Source organism: Equus caballus, chromosome 18 (genome assembly GCF_041296265.1).
Source record: "Equus caballus isolate H_3958 breed thoroughbred chromosome 18, TB-T2T, whole genome shotgun sequence".
Classification (NCBI taxonomy): domain Eukaryota; kingdom Metazoa; phylum Chordata; class Mammalia; order Perissodactyla; family Equidae; genus Equus; species Equus caballus.
The window spans coordinates 41,791,154-41,816,778 of record NC_091701.1 but is presented as its reverse complement, the minus strand read 5'-3'; the positions used below and the strand labels follow the sequence as shown (position 1 = coordinate 41,816,778).

The 25,625-nt window shown below is 41.4% G+C and overlaps 1 protein-coding gene across 20 annotated transcripts in view; it reads left to right on the top strand.

Moving 5' to 3' along the window:
- Nucleotides 1-25,625, top strand: part of RBMS1 (RNA binding motif single stranded interacting protein 1) — a 207,202-nt gene that overhangs the window by 67,444 nt on the left and 114,133 nt on the right. For 4 of the 20 annotated variants that reach the window (XM_070241157.1, XM_070241159.1, XM_070241152.1 and 1 more), the window contains exon 1: nt 9,892-10,343. The exons of 8 other annotated variants lie outside the window; for them this stretch is intronic. In XM_070241157.1, coding sequence (XP_070097258.1) covers nt 10,275-10,343 — 69 coding nt within the window. In that variant the 5' untranslated portion in view covers nt 9,892-10,274. Of the gene's footprint in view, nt 1-2,534; nt 2,613-8,654; nt 9,280-9,891; nt 10,344-25,625 lie in introns of those variants that run through there. 8 more of the 20 variants (XM_070241154.1, XM_070241161.1, XM_014732504.3 and 5 more) reach the window with 6 other exon arrangements.

The following is a 25,625-nucleotide window of genomic DNA, read 5'->3' as shown; positions in this document are numbered from 1 at the left end:
TGCGAAATCAATCATAATTTTCCCATATAACAAGGGAAACATTACAGATAAATGTAATTCATAGATAATCTCCAAGCTTCAATTTGACCAACCTATAGTCAGTTAATAAACTGACCAGTTTGTTTCACTAATATTGGTTTAATTGTCACACCAGCAGTGAAATGACTAAAACGAAAGTTGCACAAGGAAGAAGGAGGAAATGCAAGGGGACTAGTTAGTTCCTGAACAAATATGAAATATCAGATACTAACATTTACTAATAATAGTCATTGCTTCAACTGGGAACCATTTATATCTTTTTCTGTAACTGGGTCATCTTACCTGCTAAGTTATTGCTTTTGATTCACTTTGTAATTTCTTATCAATTTTAAGGATTGTGATAACCATTTCAGATATATATCTTTTTATCTGACTTACCTTATTTATGTAAAAACTACTTTTCCAATCCGAATCCCTAGGCAGACTGAGAACTGGCGCTCCAGGTCCTGCAAAAACATGGAAATCTGTTTGTAAGACTCGTAGTTTGGATTTGATGCTGTGTGCCAGAACAGCACTGATGACCGGTCTTCTGAGTGTGTGTGTGTCCATGTGCATATGTGTGTGTGACTACAACTTGCTAAAGAAGTAACAGTCCAGGACGAATGTTCTCAAGTTATGTTTGCACCTGACAGCTTTAAAGCACTAATAGCAGTAAGTGTAGAGTGGAGAAGTCTGATAAATATATAGAGATTTAGGTTCATCTCCCTTTAACCTTTCTTATTCTATAAGTGCACTGTATATCTAAAACACTATGAATGTAACTTGATGTGATTGTGAGGAGATGGCTGAGAGGGAAGCAGACAGCTCAGCTTGTTCCTTTGTGATGGGTGCCCTTGTAAGATCAGGGTTGTTTCTCATTCTGACTCGGGGAGACTGTGCCCACACAAGATCTCCTTGGAAAAACTGAGTGTGTGATCCATTTGCTTGTAACCACTTAGTAGCTCTGTTTCCTTAGGAAGGTTAAAAATGAATGTTTGAAAAAATACTTTTCTTGAGCCCAGACTATGAATAAAGAGAACACGTGTCTGCATTTGCATGTATTGTGTTCATGCACCTGTATGCCGTATTGCACAGATGCTAAGACTCCCCTTTTTCACATTTCAACATCTCTGAAATCAGGATGCATCTTATAATTTATGATGTCTTATAATTACTGTTGTCCATTTTTTTCAAGTGTTAACATCTCAGTAATTGTCAACCATCTTATAATCAGTGGTGTCTTAGATTGCATGACATACAGTTTATGTCCAAATATTTGTAGGAGACCTGGTCTCAGAGAGATGAGTAGGACATTTCTCTTTTCCCCCAAAAAGTAAAGCAGGAAGATTTATTCTGACAGTAGCAGTTGAGGTCAAGAGAAACCATTTGTTCATGGAATCTCATTTCCTTAGTAAGCCACATACAAATGCAAAATGCAGCATTTATTACAACCCCTCTTGTGATAAGCATGTGATCTAAAGATTAGGATGCAAATTCACCATGTTTAATATAATCTGTAAAGCTATTCTTTAAGATCTGATCACTCCATTTCTTACATTCAGCTCTTTCTAACTTCAGATAATCATGGTTTTGAAAAGAGGGTGAAAATCATCATTTCTGCTGTTTGTGTGTGTGTATATAAGAAAGCTTGCCTCATTCATTCATGCCTCCAACAAAACCTACCATGTGTAGGACAATGGGTTAAGTAACTCATTAGGGATTTAGAGACTGTTTAAACAATCTTACAAGATTGGTAAGGCTCAAAATGAGCCGATTCAGTGCTCACTTCTGTGGGTAGAGCAGTGTAGAATACAGAGAAAAGCACCATAAAATCCACAGGAGACATGGACTCTAGTCCTGGGGCAGGCCTGTGATGGATAGGTTCAGATTTGGAGGCTGTTTAACAAAGAACTTTCTAATAGATATGGCTAAATATGGATAGATGGAATGAATTTATTATTTGTCAAGGTGTCCAAGGGGAGACAGCAGCTTTCATACAATTACTGAGATTTATTGAATGATTATTATATACCAGGCACAGAGATTGGCCCTTTATTTTCTTTCAAGCCCTGAGATGCAATACTTCCAGGCTTCATGACCTATGTCGAGTTGTTTAACCTACCTGATCCTGTCTCACCTGTTCAAAGAACGTGGAGAATGCCTGCCCTGATTCCTTGCCTGAGACTTTAAGAGATTATGTATAATAAAACATTCTGTAAATTGTAACATTTTTATACCTTGATTCTGTCTCTGTGTGAATATATATATGTGCATGTATTTGTAATATATATATTGTAGGTTTGAAAAATATCTTCAGAAGTGATCTACTTCTTTCCCCTGGTGCTTTCTCCAACTCACAGGATTTTAATGCTTAATAATTCTTTGGTTGAAACAGCACCACATTTGCCACGAGATCCAATCCTAGCTTGGGGGTGGTTCTGGGAGGATCTTTTAGCATGTTGTCAGCATTCTGGGAGTGTTCTTTATAGTTTGGAATTAGAATTACTGATGTCATGATCAGTCATATTGTCATGGCAACATCAGAATTTGCTCATTCGCCTTCTCTTCGCTTGGGGAGTATCAGTTTGCCACAGGTCTGTCATCAGATTGCCCCATGTGTTAAGTGCATTAGATAAGCCAAAACTAGTCATTCTTAAAGACACTTAGGGTGGGGAATTTTTATAAGCTCCTCCCGTAGCCCATTCCGGTACTCTTAACTAAATATTTTAATGTTAGAAAGTTTGCCTTCATACATATTCAGCTGAATAGAAATGCATTCCTAATTCTGTATTTTCTGCTTTGAACCTTTACATTGATAATTCAGTGGAAAATGAAAAGCTTTTCAGCATTCTCATTTACTTAAAGGATGTCGGTAATTGTTCTATCATCCTCCTCTTCAGGTGAAATAGACCTAATTCAAGGGTAATCTTAGCAACTGAAGAGAAAGGAAACTGTTTTGTTTTTTTCTTGCCGGTTTTGAATGCTTCAAAACCTAACTTGTGCTATGGATCCCTGATATTGGATAGACATTGGTTATGTCCCCTGGACATTTAGGAATGTCTTATGATAACCTTTTGTCATTCTTATCTTATATGAGGGTTTTGTTGTCCCAGGTACAGTTGTTGGCCCTGCACTGTCAAAGTTGTCACTTGAAAAGTTATTTTTACTCATGGAAAGGAGATGGTCATTCCAGGTTTGGAATTTTGTTTTTCCATGATTTAAATACTTTTTTTGTTTGTTTGTTTTGGCTCTAGTTTTCCACAGATTCTGTCGATTTCCTAAGTACTTTCTGTCTCTTCCCAGGTCATGTAGCAAGAGGTGGATGTGATTAGCTGTTTCCACAGCACATCAACCACTCCCTTCCTCACCTCAGCTCTTATTTTTTACCCATAGTTTGCTCCCATACAGTAGATGGTTATGTTACTTCCATCTCTTTAGGGAAGCCATAGTAGCAAAGATTACCTAATAATATCTTTTTTTTTGTGATTTGTAAGTCTTACTATAAGTCATGGAAAATTCATTGAATTATCTTGGAGTATTCTAAAAGTGAGCACTTACTTTTTGTAGGTTTACTATAGGAATGGAGAATAACATCTCCAATAGTAGATTTCCACAGTCAAAAAATATAGAGGATCAAGGCACCCATCCATTGCCATAGAAATGTCCTAAATGGTGATTAGGATTTTAGTTGACTATAAGCATCTATGAATCCCATAATAAAGCTAATCACTAATATGGTCTTCCACTATTTTTTGAGGGAAAATATGTTCTCAGTTCCATTTAGGCTTATGGAAATAGTTTTTACCTAATCACCATCCCAGCCTTTACAAGATAGTTCTTTCTGCATCTCTCCCAACTCCATCCTACCAACTATCCCAGAAAATAAAAGTAGTTGCAAGAGAGTAGTTACATCTCAGCGACCATCAGTTAAATGAGATCTAGGAGTTAGGTTAGGGCAGAATATATATCTGTACTATTAATGATATATGCTAATATAGGAGAGTTTGCCTTCATATTCAACTGAATGGAAATTCAGTGTAATCCCACATCCTTTTTTTTCGGTGAGACAGATTGGCTGTGAGCTAACATCTGTGCCAGTCTTCCTCTATTTGGTACATGGATCACTGCCACAGCATGGCTTGATGAATGATGTAGGTCCGCGCCCAGGATCTGAATCCATGAACCTGCACTGCCAAAGTAGAGCATGCTGAACTTAACCACTACACCACTGGGCCGGCCCCCCTCATATCCTTTTTTTAAGTGGCTTGCCCAAGGTCGCATACATGGTAACTGGAGAAGCCAAGATGCACACCTAGTCGCATACATGGTAACTGGAGAAGCCAAGATGCACACCTAGGCTTGGGCTCTTAAGTTTGTACTTGATCCACAGCTAATAGTGATAATAACTATCATTAGTATTATCGGAGGCAGGGGACTTTGGAAGCAGAAAGACGTGAGTTCAAACCTCAGCTCCATCATGTATTGAATCTGTGGCCTTGGGAAAGTTACTTAAACCTCTTAGCCTCAGTTTTCTCCTCAGTAAAATGGGATAATCATTCTTCTCTCACTGTGTGTGTGAGAGAGAGAGAGAGAGAGGAGAGAAAGAGAGAGGAACATGCTGAGAAAGTGCCTGGAATATAGTAGTTACTCAGTAAATGGCAGCTATTATTTATTAGTCCATACAGAGCTGCAGCAGTAAGGCAAAGCCCATTTCTTCTGTTTTGTTCGCCAGGGTAGATTTAAGAACCATTGGATTATTGCTTCTGGTGAGACTCATCAGAAGATAGCTATGTTTATGTTGTTCTATATACTTTCTAGGATTCTAGCTATAGAGCTATGGTTTTATTTTATTAGAGTGGTTTCATTTTTATATACATGGGATTTTATGTGTGTCTAGGGAGTCTTTAGAATAAGAATCGTAGATTTTTTAAAAAGCAAAATAGTAAATAATAGAAAATATTGCTGCTACTTTAGAAATAGGGTACTTTATCAACTCTGTTTTGTACGAGGAAAGAACAGAAATTTTAAGAATCTGCTGACCTCATATTTTTTCTCTTTTTTTTTTCTGTTTTGCTGGGAGCCAGAGACGTTGTGAGCTTTTAAACTTAGAGACTCTTAAACATAAACAATTTTTTAGTGTGAACTGCTTAGACCAACCAATACTATACAGTTATATTTTATTCTTTAAAGATTGTAATTTGAAATAACGTCGAATGAATTTCTCCTCTTAATTCCGTTCTGTTTTTAATTTGACCCAAATAAAAAAATGGTGCTTGAAATGCTTTAGCAGTGAGAGAGAGAACCTGCTGTAAGTGTGTTCTTTTGTTGATAGAGGTGTTCTATTCTTATCTCATTGGACATCTTCTCTGCCCCCATTTTTTTTTCTTCTTTCAAAGCTTAGCTTCCTCACCATACTTTCTTTGTAGTAATTTCATTCAAAGGCTCCTCTCTTCTCTGGGGCTCAGTAATGTGTGTATTGGAAGTCAGGGGAGGTCCCCTAGCCTCTCAGCTCTTCATCGTCTGCCCCTCTCAGGGAGTTCATCGATTAGTGATTTCAGCAGCGATCATCCCAAATCTACATCTACTCTCCTAGCAGCCCTCTGTCTCAAGTTCTGGTTTTCTGGTCATCTGCACAGTGCTTCTTTCTGAACGTCCCTCAGACAAAACATTTATACAGCTGAGCTTCCCACGCCCATGTTATATCCTGTATTGATCCCTCCCTCCCGTGGACTCCCATGGCACATAATTGTCTAGACCACTTGGCTGGCACTTATCACTTAATGCCTTGCATTATTAGTGTACAGCAGCCCAGGTGCTGTAGGGCTTACAAGTACTCACCTGGGAAATGGAGCATTATTTATAAGGCTTTCTGGAGATGTAACATTATAGAGTTGAAAGAGCACAGGGCAATCTTTTAACCTTAGCTAGGTCTAGATTCTAACTCTTGCTTGCTACATACTAGCTCTATGGGTATGTGAGCCAGGCTTACTTTTTTCCCTCTCATCTGTAAATGGAGCCGAATAACTGTTCCAATCTCATAGGGTTGTGAAAGTGAAATGAGACGTGAAAGATTTATAAACGAAAGTCTCATTTTCAAATTGTTTCTATGAGACAAATGTCTTCTAAATTCAGATTCTCAAATTCCAGTTATACAAAGTTGCAGCTTGTAAGTCGCATCTCCTCTACAAGATTGCAGGCTTCTGCATGTCCTGATGGCTCCATCCTTACTACCCTCATTGGTGTACTCCTCCTGCCTTACAGAGTGTGACCTCTGATATTGCTCACAGTCTTGCCATTCATACAGAAATGGCCCTGGTCCAACACATAACTTCTTCAAAGGAAATGAGACAAAAACAAACGTGGGAGGAAAACTTCAGTGCACCTAGGCTATTGGAACAGACCTTTCTCCAGACTTCTTTTTTTAACTGCTTAAAGTTAAATCTGTGGTATACATAGCCTGAGAAAGCATATTCATTCAGCCTTTCAACAGTTATTGAAAAAAGCAGCCTCCCCTTACCTAAATTTGCTCTTTTTACTTGTTGTCAATTCCAACTACGCCGCTGCTCCTGCTCGTTGATGGTCAGCCAGACTTACTAAGCATCAGTTATTTACACAGTTCACCCACTTAAAGCTACAAGCCACCGCTATAAAACCTGGAAAAACAATAATAACAGCTGCCATTTATTGAGTTTGGCATTTTTGTTGGTACACTGTATATATACTTAAGACAATCTTGTGAGGGGTTCGGGACTCAGGCTCACTAACTTGCCCAAAGCCGTGTGGCCAGTAAGTGGGCAGCTGAAATGAGCCAGATCTGTTTGGCTGTTTTAATTTTGTTTCTTGGATTGCAAAGTCCAGATAGTTAAACTATCTGAAGTGGGGTGGGGGTGGGGGGGTGTTCACTCTGCACTTGGAGGGGCTGTTGTCAGTCTTCAGAGCCAGAGCAGCTCTAGGGACTGATGCTCCCTCCATCATCTCATGGCCAGTGGCTCACCCGCTCCTGGCATCTGCTCTACTCTCTGCTTGCTGCCAGTCAGCTTCCTGTTTACTCATAGTTTCTGCTTCCTCATAACCTTGGCTTGCATATGGTTTTGGCTTGTTGTGGCCCCAACTCTACCCCCTGGCACTCTTGGACTTTCTGCCCCTTTCCCAACCGGTTCAGCTCTTGGAGTTTTCTGAATCAAATTCCCAAGGATGAGAATCTGATTGGCTCTGCTCTTTTTTTCACTCCCAGACATGTCATAGGTCACTGGACTGTCTGTGGATTGGCTGCCCTTAGGTCAGATTCCCACAACTTTACCCACCCACTGAGCTGGGGGAGGAAGGCTTGTGGGACAGCCCAGTTTCCCTTTAAAGTCTCAGTTTCCCTTTAAAGAGGATGAGTGCCTCCAGGACAGATTCCAAAGCCCTTATTCTTACCACGATAATTTGCAGTTTCTCTGGAATGTTTCCTTCCTTTCTCTGTTTTAAAACAATTTATTTCAAAGGTCAGTAAGCTTTCCCAGATGAATCTCACCAGGATCTATCCCTGTAATCACTTATAACTAAGCACTTGTGAATATCTATTATTGATTATATATATACACATGGTGTCATATTTCTGTTATTTCTCTTATGTTGGAATCATTTGGGCTTTAGTGACTGTTACATTTTATAGTCTTTGAGGGTAGAAGATCTGTCTTCTCCTTTCTTGTAATACTTTACTTAGTTCAGAGGGTAGCACCTACCTAAGTCTGGAACTTTTGAATCCTGGCTGGTAGATGTTGTTTTTAAAAATAGATACTTTGTATTCATTCCTTTTATGCATTCACCATTATAGAACACTACATTTTTTGATATTTAGATATCTTTTTTATTCTTAGAGTCCTTTTAATATTCTTTTAGTATTATTCATATATTTTAGACTCTAGTATTAGAATTCTTTTAGTATTCTAATATAAATTGTATTATCACTTAAAATCTCATCTTATTCCTGTAAAACTATTGCAGCGTATCAAATCAAGTCTTAGCATTCTAGAATAGAACAATATCCAAAGTATCATGACCTTACAGCAGAGCCATAGAAAAATTAATCTATGCTGTTCTTTTGTGGTTTAGATTGTGGTTTCCTAAGAAACCAGTCATGACAACTGACATTGTATGTGGAATTTTTTCCATAGATGACAGGTCTGAACTGCTGGGGTCTTGGGTATTAAGTTCTCAGGAGAAGGAACGTATGAGTTGAACAGTTCTGCCTTAAACCTTATATTTTATACCTGTGTTCAATAACTAAAAGGTCCTAGTGAGAGAAGACAGCAAAGAGGCAGCCAAATTGTAAATGCACGGAGTTGCAGGAAGTAGTTCTAGCGTATATAATAACACACAACTGAATAACACACAGCTGTGCTGTGTTCACTAAATCACTTTAAAGGACAGATCTGTTTCTGTGGATTTTATTTAGCAAGTTCTTACTTGCCCATTGTGCACCTAGCACTGTGCCTAGAATAAGTTCCTTTGCTGCTGCTGCTTTTTTTCCATGAAAAGAATTAGGAATTATATGTGTACTTTGTGTATATGGTTGTTTTTAATTAGGTTGAGACTTGCTAGTTCTCATCACTTTTGCTGGGAATGTTGGCAGCACCTCGGAGTAAGGAGGCGGCTCACTCAGTCACCAGCAGGATAACTAGGATGGATATTTTTCAGTTTCTTGCTGCTGGAAAAAAAAACCCTTGAATGACCACAGCTTTGCTGGAGGACTCAATTTCCTTACGGGATACTTTGTGTTTCTGTGGGAGCCAGAAGTGGAGTGCCTTCACTTCTTAAACAAGTTAGGATTTTTCATTATCATCGCAGATGGCCCTTTCCAAGAAGGTGTTAGACTTACCGCGACGATATTACCCTGTAATACTCACAGTTGAACAGGCCAACTTAAAAGTTGGCAAGCCTGTCCCAGTGGCCTAGCCAGAGACAGCGGGCTCTGCCTGTGGGACTGGCTGTGGAAGCCTTCTGCATTGCTCAGGTTCTAGGCTGCATAGACCAACGCAAAGGAGATCCAGAAAAGGGGCCTCTTTAGCTGCCTTAGATCATTTCAACTGGGAAACAAAGGAAATTACCTCCTCCTTTTGTCCCTCTTTTGCGGAGTTTCTCTGTCCCTTGAATAGAACACATTGGTGTTGCATCTGATAATTAACATATAGAAGGATTACACTATTCCAGTTTTCAGGAAGCCTAACCAAACCGATGGCCTTAAATGAGTTTCGCTGTGATACTGGCATCTTGAAGGTAAGCTCGCAAACTCGGGCATAGGGATGAAGCATGGAACTTTAACCGTGTGCGTTTGCGGTGAGGGGATGGGGAGTGGAGACCTGTTTTCTCTGCTAAAATCTTAGCGTGTATTGGGGGAACGGGGTCTGATGGAGGGCTGGTTTGTTCGTTGAAGTAGGAGTGATCGTCCGCACCTTTTCTGGGAGGGGGGGCGGGGGGGGGGAAGTAGTTTGGCAGGATGAAAGAAAAGAGGGAAGACCTGGGACCAGTTCGCTTCCCACCCAGGTGTCAGAGTGATCCCCGAAGCGATGCCCTTAAAAGGGGCTTCGAGCAGGGGCGCAAAGCTGCCGCTGGTGCTTCGGCAAAGAGCCGAGGGGAAAAAAGAAAGGAGGAGGGGGGTGGCTACTCCAAGGAATGTGCGGCATGCGGGGAGCCAGACCCAACCATTGCAGCAGAGCGGGGGCGCCTGCGGCTCCCCGGGCCGCGCGGCCCCGGCCCCGGTCCCGAGCCCGGCAGGGAGCGCGCGGGGGTCGGCCGGCCGGCGGGGCTGCGGGCGCGGCGCCCAGCGGGCGGGCGCGGAGGCGCGGGTGGGCCCGGGCGCGGCGCGGGGCGGTGCGCGGCCGCCTCCCCGCCCCCGGCCGGCGCGCTCTCGGGGCGGTGGTTGAGGCCGCGGGAGGTGGGGACGCGGCGGCTCTGCTCCTCCGCTGCCGCCGGCAGAGTCCGCGGCGCCGCCAGCTCCGCGCGCGAACTCCCGTCCATGGCACGCAGGGCGGCGGTCGCCGGAGCTGCCCGAGTCTCGCCCGCCGCCGCCGCGCCGCACTTTTAGGCGAGTCCGGAGGTCGAGGGCGGAGGAGCAGTCAGCCCCGAGCTGCAGCCCTCGCCGGCCGCCGCCGCGCGGCGAGAGGGAGTTCCCGGAGCGGCCGCGGCCCCGGCCGGCCCCCTCCCTGCGCCCTCCCCCTCGCGGCTAGGCTGCCCCGCGTCCGCGCCCGCGCCCGCCGCCCGCGCCCGCCGCGATGATCTTCCCCAGCAGCAGCGGCAACCCCGGGGGCAGCAGCAACTGCAGGACGCCCTATCGCAAGCAGGTGAGGCGGCGGCCGGGATGCCGCGCGGAGGCCGGCGGCCCCGCTCCACAAAGGGCGGCAGCGCTCGGCCGGACCCCGCTCTCCGCCGCGGAGGGACCGGGCTGGGCGGTGACCTTGTTTCCGAAGGAGGCGGCCCGCTGGGACGGCTCGGGCCGGTGACCTTAGCAGGGGCGATGCCCTCGCGCCCGCCGGCTGGGCCGGGTGGGACGTGGAGGAAGGGGAAGGGGCGGAGAGGCGGCGAGCGCAGGAGCGCGCCGGGCCGGGGGCTTCGCCTGGCTCTGCAACAAGTTTGGGGTTTTTCTGAAACCTTTGTGTGTAGAAGAGTACGGTCATAAGTCGTAACGTTGGTTTGCAACGATCTTCGCTCGAAACCTCAAAGAACCTGCCTGATTCGTAGGAAACCCGGAAGACCAATTTGCGTGTGTGTGTGTGTGTGTGTGTGTGTTCGCGCGCGCCCCCCCTCCCATATATATGTTAAAAAAAAAAAAAAAGAAAAAGAAACAGGAACTTCTACTGTCACTTTCTCAAGGTTTTCAGTTTTAAGCAGCACAGGGAAATCCTGTGACATCCTAGTTGCCGAGATACTTGGATAAGCCTGAGTCATACACATGCCTTTTCCTATTTTAATACCGTTTCATACATTTTTTAACAGATTGAACTCCAAAAGCACTTTAGTGGTTAGATCAAAATCCCCTGCCAGGAGAAGGAGTGGAGCTGGGAGCTTATAGTTGCGGCCTTTTGTTTTGTTTTTCATCTTTGTTTTTAAAAGGTTACTGAAGCCATGTTGTGATAAATCTCACAGAGCCTTTCAGCAGAAGCAATAACAAAACCTAGCTTTAAATTATGTAAAAAATGTGCAGGTCTGTTTAGAAAAGGTTAAACTGATTTAGAGGTCAGTGGCAAGATGCTTGTTGAGAAAACAGAAACGCGATTGCAGATATTTTTCTTCCATAATAAATCTCTTGTCTACATCCTTAGCCACTGAGACAAATCAATTAAGATATTATCCCAATAATGATACAAGTGAACTGTATCCTTCCATGCAGACCGTGCCTCTGTTAAGATCATGACAGATGACAGTGATGCCTGCTGGCTTTTCTGTAGACGTTCACAGGATTATTGATTATGTTAAGTCATTTTTGGGGGGTATGTCCTAGCATGAGTATATCTGAAAGTAGGGCTAATTTTGTCTAACAGTGACAGTGGCAAAAAGTATTGTTTTCCTGGTCTTTGGTTCTTTTATTTGTTAGCTTTCTCTTGAAAAGGCAGCAAACACACTCTGCTCTGTGTGCCCTTGCTTTCCAAGTCAATGGAGCTTTTACCTGGCTTCAGAAAAGCCCCTTCCTTTAATTAAAAAAAAAAAAAATTCTGCATTTGTGACTTGGCTGAAGTATATGCTAAAATTGTCAAGATTCAGAAGCAGGCATCTCTAAACTCACTTCATGCAGCCTCACTTTAAAATAAATGCCCTCGGATCCAGCACACTTACATCAACTTCATCAATGAAGCCAATTTATAATAAATATTCTGCTCCGGAGCCCTCCTCCCCCACCCACCTCACTCTACCTGAAAAGATGGCTAATTATGTAAGGGCCTTGTGTATTCATTTATTTGTTGTCAAAACCCGGCGGGGTGTTAGCTCTGAAATGGGGGAAAAGCTCTGAGGGCGAGGCCCTTTGCTGTGAGGGGCTAGAGGTTTTGTGTGTGGAGGGGGACAGCCTGCTGGTCTGGAGCACGCTGATAAGATGCTCTTCTTTTCACTGGGCTCTCCTTAGATTCAGAGACTAAAAGGGCTGACTGAATCAGAAAAACAAACAGACTTTCTTTTTTCTATAGGCAAAGAAAGAAATGAATGTGTAGGCATTATACAGACACAAGACCCCGGGTACCAGTGGTATTTGAGTCAAAGGTTTCTTTTGTTAGTATTTAGCCATTCACTGGGAAAGCACACTTCCAGCTCGGGGACCTGGTTACCATGAGTGACTTTGTGATCTCATCCTGCCTTAGTCTAAACGGGAAGTCTAATTAATGCTTTTTATAAGATTTTGTGGTGTTAAGCTCGCATCTTTCAGTTCATATTAGTTTGTTCATTTTGATGAAAGAATTGGTAAATTTTAGGTCTTACAGTGCAGTTCGATTCCAATCTAGAAATTTGTAATCAGCTCTTAGAGCTGATTTCAGATAATTTGCCTGAGGTGAAAATTGAATGTGAGGAATACTTAAAAATCACCTTTGGAAAAAACATAATGAGTCAGAATCACACTTGTATTATACATCTATAATAGTAACTACCCATCATTGAGCACCTTACTGCCTGCTGGATGCTGTTCTGTCCTTCAGGTGCATTAACTCTTCGTCATCTTGACAGTCCTGTGAGGCAGGTAATAGTATCTCCATTTTACGGTTAAGAAAACTGAGGCGTAGATTAAGTAACTTGCCCAGTCTATACAGCCCAAAATGCAGAGCCAGGATTTTGACCCTGGCACTCAACCTCTTAGAAACCACCACACTGCACCTGCCTGCTTACATGTACATCTCAATAGGAACTCATCCAGAGCTCGCCTGTATCCCTGCCCATAGCCCTTCTAGCCTCAGAAGTCCAGTTTGGAAATTCCTCCCATGTTTTGGGGGCAGGGCGGGGGAGAGGACAGAGGTGGTGAGGTTGGAAGTGAAGGATGAGGTTAATAAATGGATGATGTGGCTGGTGGGTTCCTGATATTTGGAAGCAGCATTGATGTCAAAGTATTGCTTCACTGAATGACTATCCAGTTTCTTCTTAAAACTTTTTAAAGTTTTCCTATATTTAACTTTTCCTATATTTTACGTGTATAGGAGTCGGCCAGTTTCAGTTAAAGCACAGGTGGGTGGTGCTTGTCCCCCTCCGACCCCACGTAGTGTGTCGAGGGCCTCAAGGAGCATTGATCTCTGGCATCATCTAGGATAAACAGGATTTTCCTGCATCACAGGCATATGAGCGCTTTAGAAATACACCCACTCGGCTCAGGTCAGAGTCAGATGCTTTTGAGCGGAGTGATAACCCAGTAGGTGGTATCTAGACAAAGATCGTTGGTTCAAGTCTCAGTGGAGAAGCATGTTGGTCCTATTGTTGTTGACTGTGACTTTCAGTTATATGATATTCCGTAATCAAGTCCAGTCTGGTTATATCAACACACTCCCACAACCAAAACGAAAACCATTTATCAGGACTTTCGTAGTTACAAAAATATTTTAGTGTGTTTCAAAAGAAAAAGTGCTTTATGCTGAAAAGCCTTTATTTATAGAAAATGAATATTTCCATTTACCTTTGAATTCTTTTATTAGCTACTTCTCTCTTCGTGTTTCCTTACTTCCATTTTGGAACTGCTTTCTTGCGGTGGTTGACTCAATTATGTGATAGACTTTGGTTTTTACAAATTGTGGCATGTAGCAGGTCCTTTGTTGCTAAGTAATATATCTTAGTGGTGTGCAGTGGAGTTTTGGGGGTAGGGGAGTGAATGCAAGAATTTTCGTGTGTGTATACATGTATATTTCTTTTTCTTTACAAAGGATCTTGCCAACTAGTAGCTGTATTTGTTAAATGTTGCCAACTTTTGATGAGTGAAGTGCTTATCTCCTCAGTTTAAGTAGATTTACATGGTTAGCTGCTTCCTTGAAGATTAACAGGGCATAGTTGAACGTGAAGGGTTCAGCAGTGATTCAGTGTTTGGCCATGTTAGAGGATGACATACAAAGCTGTTGATTAATCCTCTTCAAGCAGTTTCTGTTCACAGCAATTTATGTGGAGTAGATTGGGTTTTGTTAAAGTTTGAAGATTAAAGTTGTACTTAGAAATACTTAAACGAACATTGTCTGCACCAGTCCCAATTGGTTGTTTTTTAAAAGGAGGTAAACCTACTCCTGCAACCGAGATTGGAGGTTTAAGGAGAAGTAGCAGAAAATTCAATTGGTATCCATAAGTAAGATCTTGCCTGTTTTTATATTAGGCTATCTTGATGTCTTTGTGATTTATAATATTTATGAGTCAAGGTAACTTTGTTTTAAATGTGTATCCATAGCCATTTGAAGAGTACAGACTTCCCCATCAGTGATCACCGAGTTTTTCTGCAAGGCACCCCTTTTGGCATCTCGCTACGTTTTCCCTAGTTCACTTCAGGCTTTGAACACATTTCTCGTTTTTGTTCTTTCCTTCCTTTTAGAGGGACTGCTGTCACCTGGGCTCCACCGTATATTGGTAGTACTTTTCAAGTCCTTTCTTGGTGATGCGGAAGAGTCTGTCTTGTCCAAGTTTCTGAGAATACATTTCCAAAGCACTCTGCCAATAAATAAATATTTAAAGAAATCTACGATATCCCCTCCCGACTTCAGTTATATTTAATCTTCACAATATCTGTATTAAGGAGAGAAGGGTCAGGAATTCTGAGGCAGTGAATTTAAATGGCCTAGTTAGTGAAAGCTAGGTGTCTTGCGTCAAGGGCTGTGTCTGCTACCAGGAAAAAGAGAAGGAAGCCCAGTCAGGAACAGCTGTAGCCCCACCACACTTCCTTGTCTCCCAAAGACATGTGGCACATACAGTGTCCCAGATTTCAGCTTTGGGAATTGGAGCTCTGTAATTTATTAGCGTTTTTTCTTTCATGAAGGCTTTTACCCTAGGGTTGTCAGATAACATACAGGAAGCCTGGGGCCGGCCTGGCGGCAGGGCGGTTAAGTGCCCTTGTTGTGCTTCGGCGGCCCGGGGTTCGCCACTTCAGATCCCAGGTACGGACATGGCGCCACTTGGCAAGCCATGCTGTGGCAGGCGTCCCACATATAAAGTAGAGGAAGATGGGCATGGATGTTAGCTCAGGGCCAGTCTTCCTCAGCAAAAAGAGGAGGATTGGCAGCAGATGTTAGCTCAGGGCTAATCTTCCTCAAAAAAAAAAAAAAAAAAATACAGGAAGCCAAGTTAAATTTGAATTTCAGATAAACTACAAATAATGTTTTAGTATAGGCATGTCCCAAATAGTGTGTGGTACTGTGTATTTGTATTTGCTAAATCCTGCAACTCTATCTTTGGGGAATCCAATTCATTTTTTAAAACTAGTTATTAAAAAAATCATAATTATAAACCATATTATTCCTACTTTTTCCACTTAAAATTTTGCCTCTCAGCTTGTTCCTTGAGCCCTGATAATAATAATAAATTTCACGTTTTAAGTTCTTCAACCATGACTCTACTTAATCGGAAGACCCTGGCTTAAGTTCTTGCTCTACCAGTTGCATGCTTTTTCGCTTCACCTTGCTAAGCCTCAGTTTCTGTCAAGTAAAGACAATAATGCCCGCTCCACAGGGTTGTTGTTGTTAATCCTTCTAAGGTGTTATTATTATTAATGTCCCCACAGAGCAAGCAACAGGGGGTGGTCCTGGGAGGCTGTGTGTGATCCTGGGAGACCTTGACACAGCCTCTAAGAATGGACTGTGTTTAGAAAGTAGGGGCAGCCTCCCCAGGGTAAGGACTTGGAGCTTAAAATGCGATTCTGAATCACATTACAAAAAAGAAAAAGAAAAAGTATAAAGTGCATCACACCATACTTTAAAAGAATTTTTCCTGTATTATATACTCTTGTTAGCAGAATTTTCCTTCTCTTTCAGGAAAGAAATCCTTTCAATTTTGTATTCTTTATATCCTTCAAATACGTGATTGGAAAAGGAAGAAAAAGAGCATTGATCCTCTTAGTGATGAACAATGCTTCCTTTTAATTTGCTTGAAAATGGACAGATTTGATTATTATATGCGTAATGAGTTCCTGAATTCTTTCCTTTGTCTTGTTTGTATATTTGGTTTTCAAAGATGCTGTCTTTGCGTTACTCAGAAAAATAAACATTTGTTTTTCGTCCTTGGACATCTGTAGGTGTTTGGTGGGTGTTTGTTTTTAAACTCACGTCTGTAGAGAACGCTTTGCTTAACACATTCTAAAAGCTTGGTAAATTTTAAAATAGGATAGACGTACCCTGAGGAAGGAAGCGAGCTTTTCCTGGAGTTAGGACAGAGTGAAAAAATTGAAGGGAGCAAACTAAATTCTGTGTTAAAATAATGAATCGATAAAGTTATTGTTATTTATCACTAAGTGGCGGCAGCGACAACAAACTTAGTGTTCTTCAGAGTAGTACCCTAATAAATAGAAATCTGTTTTGGCTCTGCTTTATTCATTTAAACATATGGAATTTCAGAACATTGTAACATAAACTAGGGAGGATTATATTTGTTAATTGTGCATGCAACACAGTCTCAAAAATGCATTTAAAAAAATAGACTGGAAGGAAATATGCCAAAATATTGATAAGTCTTTTCTTCTGTTGGTAGGTAGAATCATGAGTGAGTTATTTTTCCTGATTCTTTACAGTTTTTTCCAACCTTTCAGTCCCCATTGCTCCCCACAACATACAGTCCTTTGGTTATCAAGAAAAAGATAAAGTGAAAACAATTTAGAAAATTCAGTGATTTTTAATGTCTTAAAATTGTGGTGAAAACCCAAGCAATTCACGTCATTGAGAATTTCAGCAAGAAGTGTGTAGGTGCTGCTTGGTTCACTTGAGCTTTGAGATGTGCTCCTTTCCTGTTCTTTATGAATTTCTGTTCTTATTGTAAACTCCTATACCACCTTTTTGGAAATCACCTATTTTTTTGGCAGATAGTTTGTATATTATGAACTTAGTATTTTCCTCTTTTATATGTGCTTTACACAGGCCTTCTTGCACTTTTATGAAAACATTTTTAGGACACCAGTTTATCTGTATGAGTCACTGAAGGGAAAATGTAGCTATATATATGGAATTTCATATTCTAGATTACTTTTCAGGAAAGTTGCTATTCTAAATATTGAGGAATTACCACTATTTTCTCTGTTTTCATTTGACTTATAGCTGCATTTAAATACAGCTGTTTCATGGACAGATAAATTCCCCTACATTTAATTTCTGTATTAAATGTGAAAACCCAAGACTGCTCTCCTACTTACGTCAGAATCCCTTGGGTTTATTCTAATATGAATACTCATGATTGTCTTCATCACACACCTGCCTTTTAGTTTTAGCTTATTGAACGCACAGTGGAATGGGAGGTGTGGCCCCTTTATGGGCGTCTTTAATTTGTAATGGAACAGTGAAAGTTTTGTAAGAAATACACTGTACAGATCATGTCAGCACTTTACAGGCTGTTGTTACTGTGTAACCCAGGGGGATTTTCAGTATATCTGGGGAGTTTTAGGTGTGCATTGTCGGCTGCAAGACTTCAGAGTGAAAGGAGGAGAGAGCGCCCAAGGGAGGAAGGAAGCGGTGGGGGCTGCTGAGTGAGAGAGAAAGAAGGAAAGCAGTGTTGCCTTGCTAGTTCTTATTTTATTAGTTGATGTGTCACCTTACAAAATCTGTTACAGTCTCCTTGTTTTGGTGCTGTGTAGGTTGGGTGCAAATGTGTAGCCTTCGTTGCTTTGTTTTATTTCAGATTCTTGCAACCCATTTTTTTCTTCCTATCATTCTCATCACCTGGAATTTCCTTTCAGCTCTGTTCTAAGACCGGATTTCTGTCTCTCCACCTCAGGGAACTACCTAAAAATCACCCTTTTGGAAGACCATTTGTATCAACCCAACCCTACCTAGTCATACATTCTAGAAACAACTTTGTCTCTACTTTCTCTCTCTGTAGTCTCAATTTTGTAGGTCAGATGCATCAGACCAACTCCAAGGAGGTGGATATGTTCTTTTGTTCAACTGAAAGTTTAACAGAGACTCAGAAATGTTGAGTTAAATAATTATTGAGTGTGTAGCATAAATTAAGTGGTTTCTGGAACAGACCTTCTGTAGGAAGTAAACTGGTGGCATGCACGGGATACAGTGTTGCTCATTAGAGAAGATAGTAGTCAGATAAACCAGTTAGCTAGCTGTTAAAACAGCTGCGAGATGGTAAAGACCCCAAAGAAGGCTGTTAAATTGTGGACAGGAGGAATGACCAAATTTTCTAGACATTTGAGTACATAAAGCCCCTAAAATCCTAAGTAAAATGTTGCATATATTACCACTTTCCTGGGGAGAGATTCATAGCTTTCATCAGTTTGCCAAAGGGATCTATGTCCTCGAAAAGATTTTATGACTGCGTGTGGAAAGAGAGGGAGCAGAAGTACTTAAAGATGATGCCAAAATATCTAATTCAGGGGGTGGGATCTATGGTGGCATCATGGAAAGTGACATTCCAGGCAGAAGGAACATTACAGCAAAGATTTGAAGATAGAAAGAATGGGCTTTATTAGGGGAATAGTGAGTGATTCAGGTTAGCTGAACTGCGGGATAGATATTGTGGGGAAGCTTTATTAGGGTCAAGCTTGCTAAAATGGGTGAGAGGAGAGACTGAGTTTAGAAGGTGTTGCCACAGTTGAAATAATGCTGTAAAGTAGAGTAGTGGCAGTGTGAATGGATGGATGGATTCAAGGTGTTGTACACAGAGAATTGATAAGATTTGGTTGGTCACTGACTGGATGGGGAGGGTCAGTAAAAAGAGGGGCCTAGGTTTCTAGTCTTAAATGATTGAGAAAATGAAAAGTCACTGAACCCTGCTTGCTCTGGGCTCAGAGATAAGGAAGAACCCGGGCGTTCTCTTACAGGGATTTGCTACAATCTTTTAGGTGTTAAAATAAATGAGGGGTGTCTTTGCTAAATTCTCCTGATACTCAGTGCTCAGAGACCAGAGATGCGAAAGGCCTTTCTGTGTCCAAGTCAGTCTTAGAAGGAAGAACTGTGCAGCCTCAAAGACCAGTAGCGCCCACAGTGAGAACCACTTGAAGAACTCACTTTGGATCTAGGAGATGGTTGTAAACATTTTTTTAGTGCTGTCCTGGGATTGTCTTCTTTTTTTTTTTTTTTTTTTTTAAGGATTGGCACCTGGGCTAACAACTGTTGCCAGTTTTTTTTTTTTCTGCTTTGTCTCCCCAACCCCCCCTGTACACAGTTGTATATCTTAGTTGCAGGTCCTTCTAGTTGTGGGATGTGGGACGCCGCCTCAATGTGGCCTGACGAGAGGTGCCATGTCCGCACCCATGATCCGAACCCTGGGTTGCCGCAGCAAAGTGCACGAACTTAACCACTCGGCCACTGAGCCGGCCCCTGGGATTGCCTTAAAGTCAGCTTAGAGGCTGCATCACATGGGTGCATGGATTTTCATGTTTGGCCTGAATCCTCGCATTCTTTGGAGTGGAGCACTTTTACAGCAAACCTTTTTCTTGATAGTATATGCCATCTATAACTGTATAGTCATCTGTAACATGTATAATATAACAAGTGCATGGGTTATGTTAAAAAAATCTCTCACTTCAGCAGGAGTATGGAAGATGGATGGGCGGGGTGGCGAAGAGGTTAGAGTATTCATCCTACCACAATAAAATAGTCACTTTCTGGGGAAAGATGATGAGCTTGGTTTGGCCATTTTAGTTTGGCCACATGAAACACACATTACCACCCTTCCCACCCCCTCATCCCAGGCAGAAATGTCTAGCAAGCAGTTAGAAAAACAGAACTGGAGCTTTGAGCAAGAAGCTCAGAACCTCCTCAGACTTAATAGGTAGAAGATTGGGAATAGATTAGAGAAGAGAATGTGTACAGAAGAATCTGAACAGACCTAGAAGAGCATCGATTCTGTAGTGGGAAGGAGGGGGAGGAGCCCTTGGCAGAGGTGGCAAAAGAAATGGCAAAATGTTGGGGAATCCGGAGAGTGTCACAGAAGCCCACGAAAAGCTGAGTTTCAAGGAGAGATGGTCAGCTCTGTTAAATGTTGCCTCGAGGTCAAGGAAGACAAGGGCCAAGTAAAAGGCTATTGGAAAATATCCATTGAGAGGTCTTTGAAAGCCTTTCAAACAGAAGTTTCAAAAGAGTAGTATGTGGGGGCTTCCCCGTGGTGTAATGGTTAAGTTCGTGCACTCTACTTTGGCAGCCAGGGTTTCACGGGTTCAGATCCTGGGTATGGACCTACACAACTGCTCGTCAAGCCATGCTGTTATGGTGTCCCACATACAAAATAGAGGAAGATTTCACAGGTGTTAGCTCAGGGCTAATCTTCCTTACCAAAAAAAAAGAAAGAAAGAAAAAGTAGTATGTTTGTGGTGGGGCTGGGAAGAGGGTTGAGGGTGAGGGTGATAGAAAGCACATCTCAAAGGGTTTAAGGAGTGAGTGAGCAAAGAGTGTCTGTCTTTAGTAAAATCAGAAGTTAGAAGGAAAGAGTCCCTGCAGACACCCTTGAGGCAAGATTATCTTAGTATCTTGACTCTAGTTGTAGATAAAGCAAGGTAATAGAAAACAGAGGGAATAATTGGAAATGGGTCTTTCTTTTAAGAAAGACTGAGACAGGGTTAGTCTTGCAGGAAAGGGATCTGAGAGTTTCCCATCAATGGTACAGGAAGCAGGAGGCTAGTTAGCCTAGAGATGTCCAGATTCTAGGCTAAAAGAGTGTGACAAAGGATTTGGAATAATTGCTCTTGAGAGTTTGGTGAGCATTCAAATAGAGATGAGAATAAAAGGATGACTAAGCTGTAGTGAGGGCCCCCTGGGAGTTCAGTGGCCCCAGTTGGCAAGATATTTTGACCCTTTTTCAGCAATAAATGGAAGGAAAGAATCTGGGTAATGAGTTTATGTAGGGTTTGGCATTGGTAAGTTAAATAGGTGTGAAAATTGAGAGCGCTGTTATGAAGGTTAAGGAGACAGGTAAAATCACGAGAGATAATGAACTTTCAGAACAGGGAAGGGCGTGGGGCTTCTGATAAGATAAAAAGAAAAGTCCCTGGGAGTGAGGGAAGGAGAGAGATCATGGAGGAAATTCCATAGTCAAGATCTTTAAGTTGGAGTAGTTCCAGGATCTGCCTCCCGGAGTTCTTGGGAGGATTAAATGAGATAATACTCATGTGTCTGTGTCTGGCATGCTCAGGTGGTTATAATTATTAGGATGTGGCTCTTGTATAATTAATACCTCCCTATAACTACTGTTACAGAATTTGTGTAAATCAAATCATATTTCAAATACACTTCAACCAACCATGAACCACAAACCAAAATGAAATATTAATTTTTTTTAACTGAACCACAAGCCCAACTTAAGTTTTAAAAACTTTCAAAACATCTTAGGTTGCTTTTATAGAAAAAAAGGTGGACATGGATGTGGATCCCAACTCATCATTTATTATTTCTATTACTGTGAACACGTATTTTTTTTTCCTTAGGCTTTTTAGGAAGTACTGGTGCCCAGCTTAGGCCCCTCCTTCATTTTAGAATAGAAAATTGGATAGACTTATCCGTGATACTTTTCTCATCATCACCACCTTACTTTGTTAAGACCCCTCCTCCAGGAGCCTTCGCTCACCATTCTTTCTCTGACCCTGGTTATATTTAGCATCTTAGCTTCTGAACTATTGTTTCTAATTACTCCTCCTCACAAAACCTGTAAGCCCTCTGAAGGGAAGGGGCTAATATGTACTGAGCGCTCTCTGTGAAGCAGGCAGGGGGCTGGGTACTTTTGCACCTTTCTGTCTCTTTTAGAACACCTCTGGGAGACGTTTCCTCATCCCTGTTTCACAGATGAGGACAGTTGAAGTTGTTCACCCCAGATCCCAGAGCGAATGGGTGTAGAGCCAGGATTCTTACCCAGCCTCTAGGGCATCTCTCTCCATTACACCAGCAGGAATGATCTCATAAGTTGCTTTTAAAGAAAAAAGGTGGACATGGGTGTGGATCCCAACTTCATCATTTATTAGTTCTGTTATTGTGAACACATTTCTTAAACTTTCTGGGTCTTAATTGTCTCAGTGGCAAAACTAGATATAACAGTGACTTAATGTTGTTGAGAATGATTGGTTGAAGTCATATATGTGACAGCACTTGACACGTTACCTGGCACAGGTGCTCTGTCTGCTTCCCTCCTTCCTTCTGGTGTTACCTAACAAGTCAGTTTACGTACCTAACAAGTCAGTTTACCCAAGAGTGTCTTGGAGGATGGCTCAAGGAAAGCCTGAAGTGATAACAGTGGTGGAAGATTGTGAGCATTCTGTTCATTAGCAGAAAATGTTTTGTGATGAGAAAAATCTAGAAGGGAAACTCAGTTCTCATTGGTAAAATGGAAATGATTCTTATATCCGTCCTTGACTTCCTAGAGTGAATGGGTCAACAAGTTAATATAAGATAAAGTGCTTTGTGACGTGTCAACACTATAGAGATGTTGTAGTTTCTGAAATGGGTGCCCTAAACTACTATGTGAGTATTTTGCTTCTTTCAGCATCTGATTTTAAATTCATGAAGTTTATTGTTTAAAGCTGCCTTCCCCAAATTGTGTTCACTAAGATACTCCAATTCTACTCAATGTTGAAAGTATTCCAGGAATTAAAATATTCAGCGTTCAAAGAAACTCTCGAAACACTACATACTATTTAGTATTGTCTTAGAGAGTTAACAGTATAAATTAACATAAAGAAGTTTCTGAGAAGTCTGGCAGTGAAGATATTTGTCCAACTTTGTGTATTTTATTGTTTCCTAGAATTATTTGATCATGGAACCACTTAGTCTAGACGATACTAACTGCATTTTATGGAGCAGTTTAGGAAACACTTATTTAAAGGAACTGTTGGAAGGGACCTTCGAGATTATTTAGTCTCACCCCTTTAATTTACCCATAAGGAAATTAAAATGATTTGTCCCAGATCTCACAGCCTGAAAAGCCTGGGTCTTCTGACTCTTAGACCACCACCACCCTATCTTAGAAGTCTTGGCTTTTCCAAGTGTGGCACACCCTTGCACCAATGTTTTCAGAATTGTTTTCATATAAGTTTTTTTTTAAATTCTCTCAACAAGTAGGCCCTCAGGGATGGTATGTTGCGTGTTATTTTTAGACAAAATAAAAAAGTATCTGCCAACTATCATCTCTTTTGTTTTTAATTTTTCCTCTCTTAAGGTTAATTTTCTCACCTATTTTATTCCTTCTTAAAGCATTTATGAAATCAAGATTACTGACTTAGGAAATCAGTCTAGTTTAAAATATCAGTGATCTAGAAGACATGTACATTTTAATTATTAATGAATGCTCTTTTGCCCTAAGTTTGTTTTGTCTTTTTCATATAATTGGCTGTGGGTAGATGAATTTACATGTTTTTGACCCCTTCCTGCCTGACTTAGTACAGCATGCAAAATTTGCTCTGTGGTTTCTAGGTTAAGTTCCTGTATAGAAGAAACCACAGTGAAGACCGTACACCCTCTGTGCTGAAGACCCATCTAGGACCTGCTGCTGTGTGTTGCTGAAAAATCTCAATGACCAGTTTATTGCCCTTTTTTATGATTAAGATATTTCGGGCACTAATAGTTCACTTGGAGCATTTCTCTTTTATATATTTTAAGATTCTTAGTTGTTGCCTAGTCTAAAGAAAAGTGGATGGGTATTTGTCAGAGTCCCTCACTGACTCTTTCTGGTGTCTACAACATGAAAGTTTACCCTGAATGAATCCTCTGACTTGATAGTAGTGTTTGGGAGGAAGTGATATGAAATGATGTCTATTATATCATATGTATCAGAAAAGAAGCATAGAATATTAGTGCTGAAAGGACTTTAAGAGATCAGCTTTTCCAAGTACTCCTTCTAGAGGATGTTTCAATATCGCATGGCTTATTTGGAACAAAGCCTGGACTAGAACCCATACATCCTGACTACCAGTGCAGTTTGGACCTTATCAAACAAATCCAGCTTGGATTATCATTCATTCAATCAATATTTTAGAGCCCATTATGGACCAGCCGCTGTGTTAAGCCCTAAAGGGAATAACAAATCAATGATCCTCTTCTCAACCTTAGAGTCTAATAGGGGCTATGGAACAGGTATGTAAATTACTATATAAGGCAGAAGTTAATCACTGCCAGAAGAGGTGTAGAGATTTAAGAAGTCCATAGTAAACATATGTCTCACCTGCAGCTGTCGCGCTCCAGTTGACCTGACGTTAGACTATTCGACTTCCAGGTGCATATGATTTGGTTCCAGGATAGAAACAAGATTCTCAGTTAGCTGATCAAGTTTTGTCGTTGTGTTGGTTGTCACCTTAGAGTTACTCTGCCCATTAATTGACTCTATTAAGGGGCTTATTAGGCTACTAAAGCAGAGTAGAAAAGAAAAGGAAGTATATCTTCCATGTTCTTGGCATCAATTCATTGCCAAATTTGGTTTTAGTTCTTTAAAAGAGATGTGGAAAAACTAGAGAGCATAAAGAAAGAGACATTCAAGCAAAAAAGATGCTATTTCAGTTTCTAAGAGGTCCTTCCTCTTTCCATTGTTCGCTGGTCAAATGTGTGAAGTAGGATTAGAAGCTAGTACTTGTGGAATTAGGATTGTTGACAAGGGAAACAGTCATTAGTTTACGTAGGAATTGCTCATACGTTTCAGAGACTGTCCATAGCTGGGGTCGGCAAGGTTTTTTCTGTGAAGGGCCAGGTAGTAAATATTTTAGGCTTTTGGAGTTTATACGGTCTCTGTCACAATTGCTCAGCACTGCCTCAGCAGCTTGAAAACAGTCATAGATAATGCATAAACAAATAGATGTGCCTGTCTTCCAATGAACTTTATTTTCGAAAACAAGTGGCAGACCCCTGTAGTTTGCAGACCCCTGATCTATAAAATCCTTTTGTTTGTTAAGTCTTTTACCACAAGGTGCACAGAAAGAATTGAAAGAAAATGAGACTCAAACCAGATAATAATAATACTTATTAGCACCATCAAAATAGGGTAGGCACAGAATAAAACCAAGTGAATGCAGGTCTGATTCCTATTTTTGAGCAAAAGGTTTTAGATTAAAGCCTCCATCTGGACTGGATAGTTATTTTGTTTGGTTCTATTTGGGGAAGTATCCTTCACATATCTATGTAGTCAGTACCACCTTGGTCATCTTTTGTGTTTCGAATCCCTAAGACTTGGCCATAATTCTGAAGTAGTGAGACAGAGCGCCATAGTAAAGTAGAAATAGCATCCTGGGAGTAAAATGTTAATTTTTAAAAATATTTTTTGGCTAAATTTGTTTTGCTAATTGTTATCAAAACAACCTGGCCCAAGTAAACTATCAGTGTACCTGTGTATTAGTTTGCTAGGGGCTGCTGTAACAAAGCTTCCTAAACTGAGTCCCTAAACAACAGATTTATTTCCTCACAGGTCTGGAAGATAGAAGTCTGAGGCCAAGGTGTTGGCAGGGCCATGCTCCCTCTGAAGGGGTGAGGGAAGAATCTGTTACAGCTCTCTCTCCTACCCCC